Below are 2113 nucleotides of genomic sequence, written 5' to 3'. Positions count from 1 at the left end.
ATGCGGGGGCTCCAAAGCGCAGGCGCGCGCGGCCTGGCGGGGGCGCTGCGGGAGGCCGGTGTGTTTGTGTTTAGGGGGGGGCCGTGTGTGTCGCGGCGCCGCGCCTCACTTGTGGCTGATGAGCACAACGCCGCCGTCAAACTCCTTGATGGCCGTGGCCAGCGCGCCCAACGACTCCCTGGCATTATTAGACAGGGGACCAGAGCAGACGGATTGGTCAGCGGGTGGTTGGTTGGGCCGTCCAGGTCTGGACGTGCGGCTCGCCTATCAAGCCCGGCCTCCAGCCGGCCTCAGGCCAGGTGAAACAGCGGACCCCTCTACATCCCCCCCCCCCAACCACCACCACGCGCGCGGCCGCGGATGATTGACCACGGTCAAACAGCTGCGCCCCACCTGTCGAGGTAGTTGGTGGGCTCGTCCATGATCAGCAAGTGGGGGCTGTTCCACATGGCGGCGGCCAGCACCAGCTTCACCTTTTGGCCGCCTGGGGGCGACAGGGAAGCCGGGCAGGCAGCGCGGGGGCGAGCGGGTGAGGGCGTGCGTGGTGAGACTGCCGAGTGCGAGTGCTGAGAGCGTGCCGCTTGACGCCGGCCGAGAAACGACGACAAGAAGCTCAGGGAGGCCAAAGGCAAGCGTCCGAGCGACGCAGCGAACCATGCGCGCGGGCTCACGCAGGGCGGGGCGGGGTTAGCGGCGCTGGTTGGCGTCGAGGCGCGCACCTGACAGGCCGCGGATGTTTGAGTGGCAGGCGAACTCGGGGTCGAGCCCGAAGTCCCCCAGGAACTTCTCCACGTTGGCGCGCGTCAGGGGGCGGCTGTCGCTACCCAGCGCCGCGGCCGCCTTCTTCTGGTCAAACTCGTTGACCTGCGGGGCGTTTGACCGGGAGTTTGGCCGGTCGGCGGCGGGCGCACGCGGGGCCGCAGGCCTCGGGCGGCCCCATGGTTTCAAGTTTCACCGCACTCAGCGCACAAACTGGCGCCTGGCGGGGCCGGCCGGAGCGAGGAAGGGCGGGCGGCGCCCTGGCCTGGCGTCCGTCGGCCGGCTGGGTACGCAGAGACATGAATCAACACACGATGATCATACAATGCAACTTATATGCATGTTGAGTAACGAAAATCAGGCTGAATGAGGCAGCGCCTCACCTTTTTCTGGAAGCCCTTCTCCACCAGCTCGGCGCGCGGGATCCAGCGGTTGAACTTGATGGACGTCAGGCCCTGGGGGTTGAAGCACGGTTCAAGCGGGGTTTTAAGCAGGGGCGGCCAAGGGGATGAGAGGGGGCACGAGGGGCGATTTGCGGCCGCGGTCGGGGGCGCCGTTTCGGCTGTAAGGGCAGCGAAGCCGGCGGCCAGGGCCGTGGATGTGCAACCGTGTCACCAGGCAGCGCGAAAGGCGCTTGTGCCCGCACGGTCGTGCGTCAAGGGATACGGCTCAAGAATATCAGGGGTTCTTCCCTGCCAACGGACGCGTTAGCGGCCTCATTGCCCCCCATCACCCCCTCCCCACACCCACCCGCACTCCACCCGCCCACGGAAAAATGCAGCCCCTCCTGCGCTCACCTGCCACTGCACCTCGTACTCAAAGTCCTTCTTCTTCTTGCGGCGCCCCACGATGCAGTTGAACCGCCGCACCTGGGGGCAGCCAGGCGAGGTGGGGACGATGCCACCGGGTTGCGGGAGCTGAAGCGGCAGACAGGGACACCCGCCCATACAGCCTTCTACCCTCCTGCCAGGCGCACAGGGGAGGCGAGCGCCTCCCAGCGCCCCGCAAAGCGCCTGCCGGGCCTAGTCTCCGGGACTCACACGCTTGCGCGCACGCTCGCGGCCGCGCGCCGCCAGCAAAGCAAAGCAAAGCGGCGGCGCGGCATGCCGCGCGGCGCCACGCGGCAGCAGCGGGGCGCGGCAGCATTGAGCCCAGGTGCCATTTGCCCGGACGGAACCGCACCTGGCCGTCAAAGGTCCACGACGCTGCCTCCATTCTCTTCTTGTCGTCCTCCTCCAGGGCCCTGTCCACCTTGGAGTCCTCCTCCCTGTCTGTGCCGATGCCGTACCTGGGGGGGCCGGGATACAAGGTGGGGAGGACGTGTGAGAGTAGATGGGGGTGGATGGGGGTGGAT

At 67.7% G+C, this 2113-nt stretch overlaps 1 protein-coding gene across 1 annotated transcript; it reads right to left on the bottom strand.

Annotated features, from left to right (window-relative positions):
* Positions 1 to 105: 105 nt before the first annotated feature.
* On the bottom strand, positions 106 to 1974 carry MNEG_16624 (elongation factor EF-3; the record flags this gene model as incomplete). Its single annotated transcript, XM_014034906.1, has 6 exons — positions 106 to 178; positions 394 to 484; positions 720 to 864; positions 1143 to 1214; positions 1557 to 1628; positions 1942 to 1974. The coding sequence occupies 6 exons, from the start codon at positions 1972 to 1974 to the stop codon at positions 106 to 108; spliced, it is 486 nt and encodes a 161-aa protein (XP_013890360.1).
* Positions 1975 to 2113: the final 139 nt, after the last annotated feature.

The sequence above is a fragment of the Monoraphidium neglectum genome (genome assembly GCF_000611645.1).
Source record: "Monoraphidium neglectum strain SAG 48.87 unplaced genomic scaffold scaffold06599, whole genome shotgun sequence".
Taxonomy (NCBI): domain Eukaryota; kingdom Viridiplantae; phylum Chlorophyta; class Chlorophyceae; order Sphaeropleales; family Selenastraceae; genus Monoraphidium; species Monoraphidium neglectum.
This window is presented reverse-complemented; position numbering and strand designations above follow the sequence as displayed.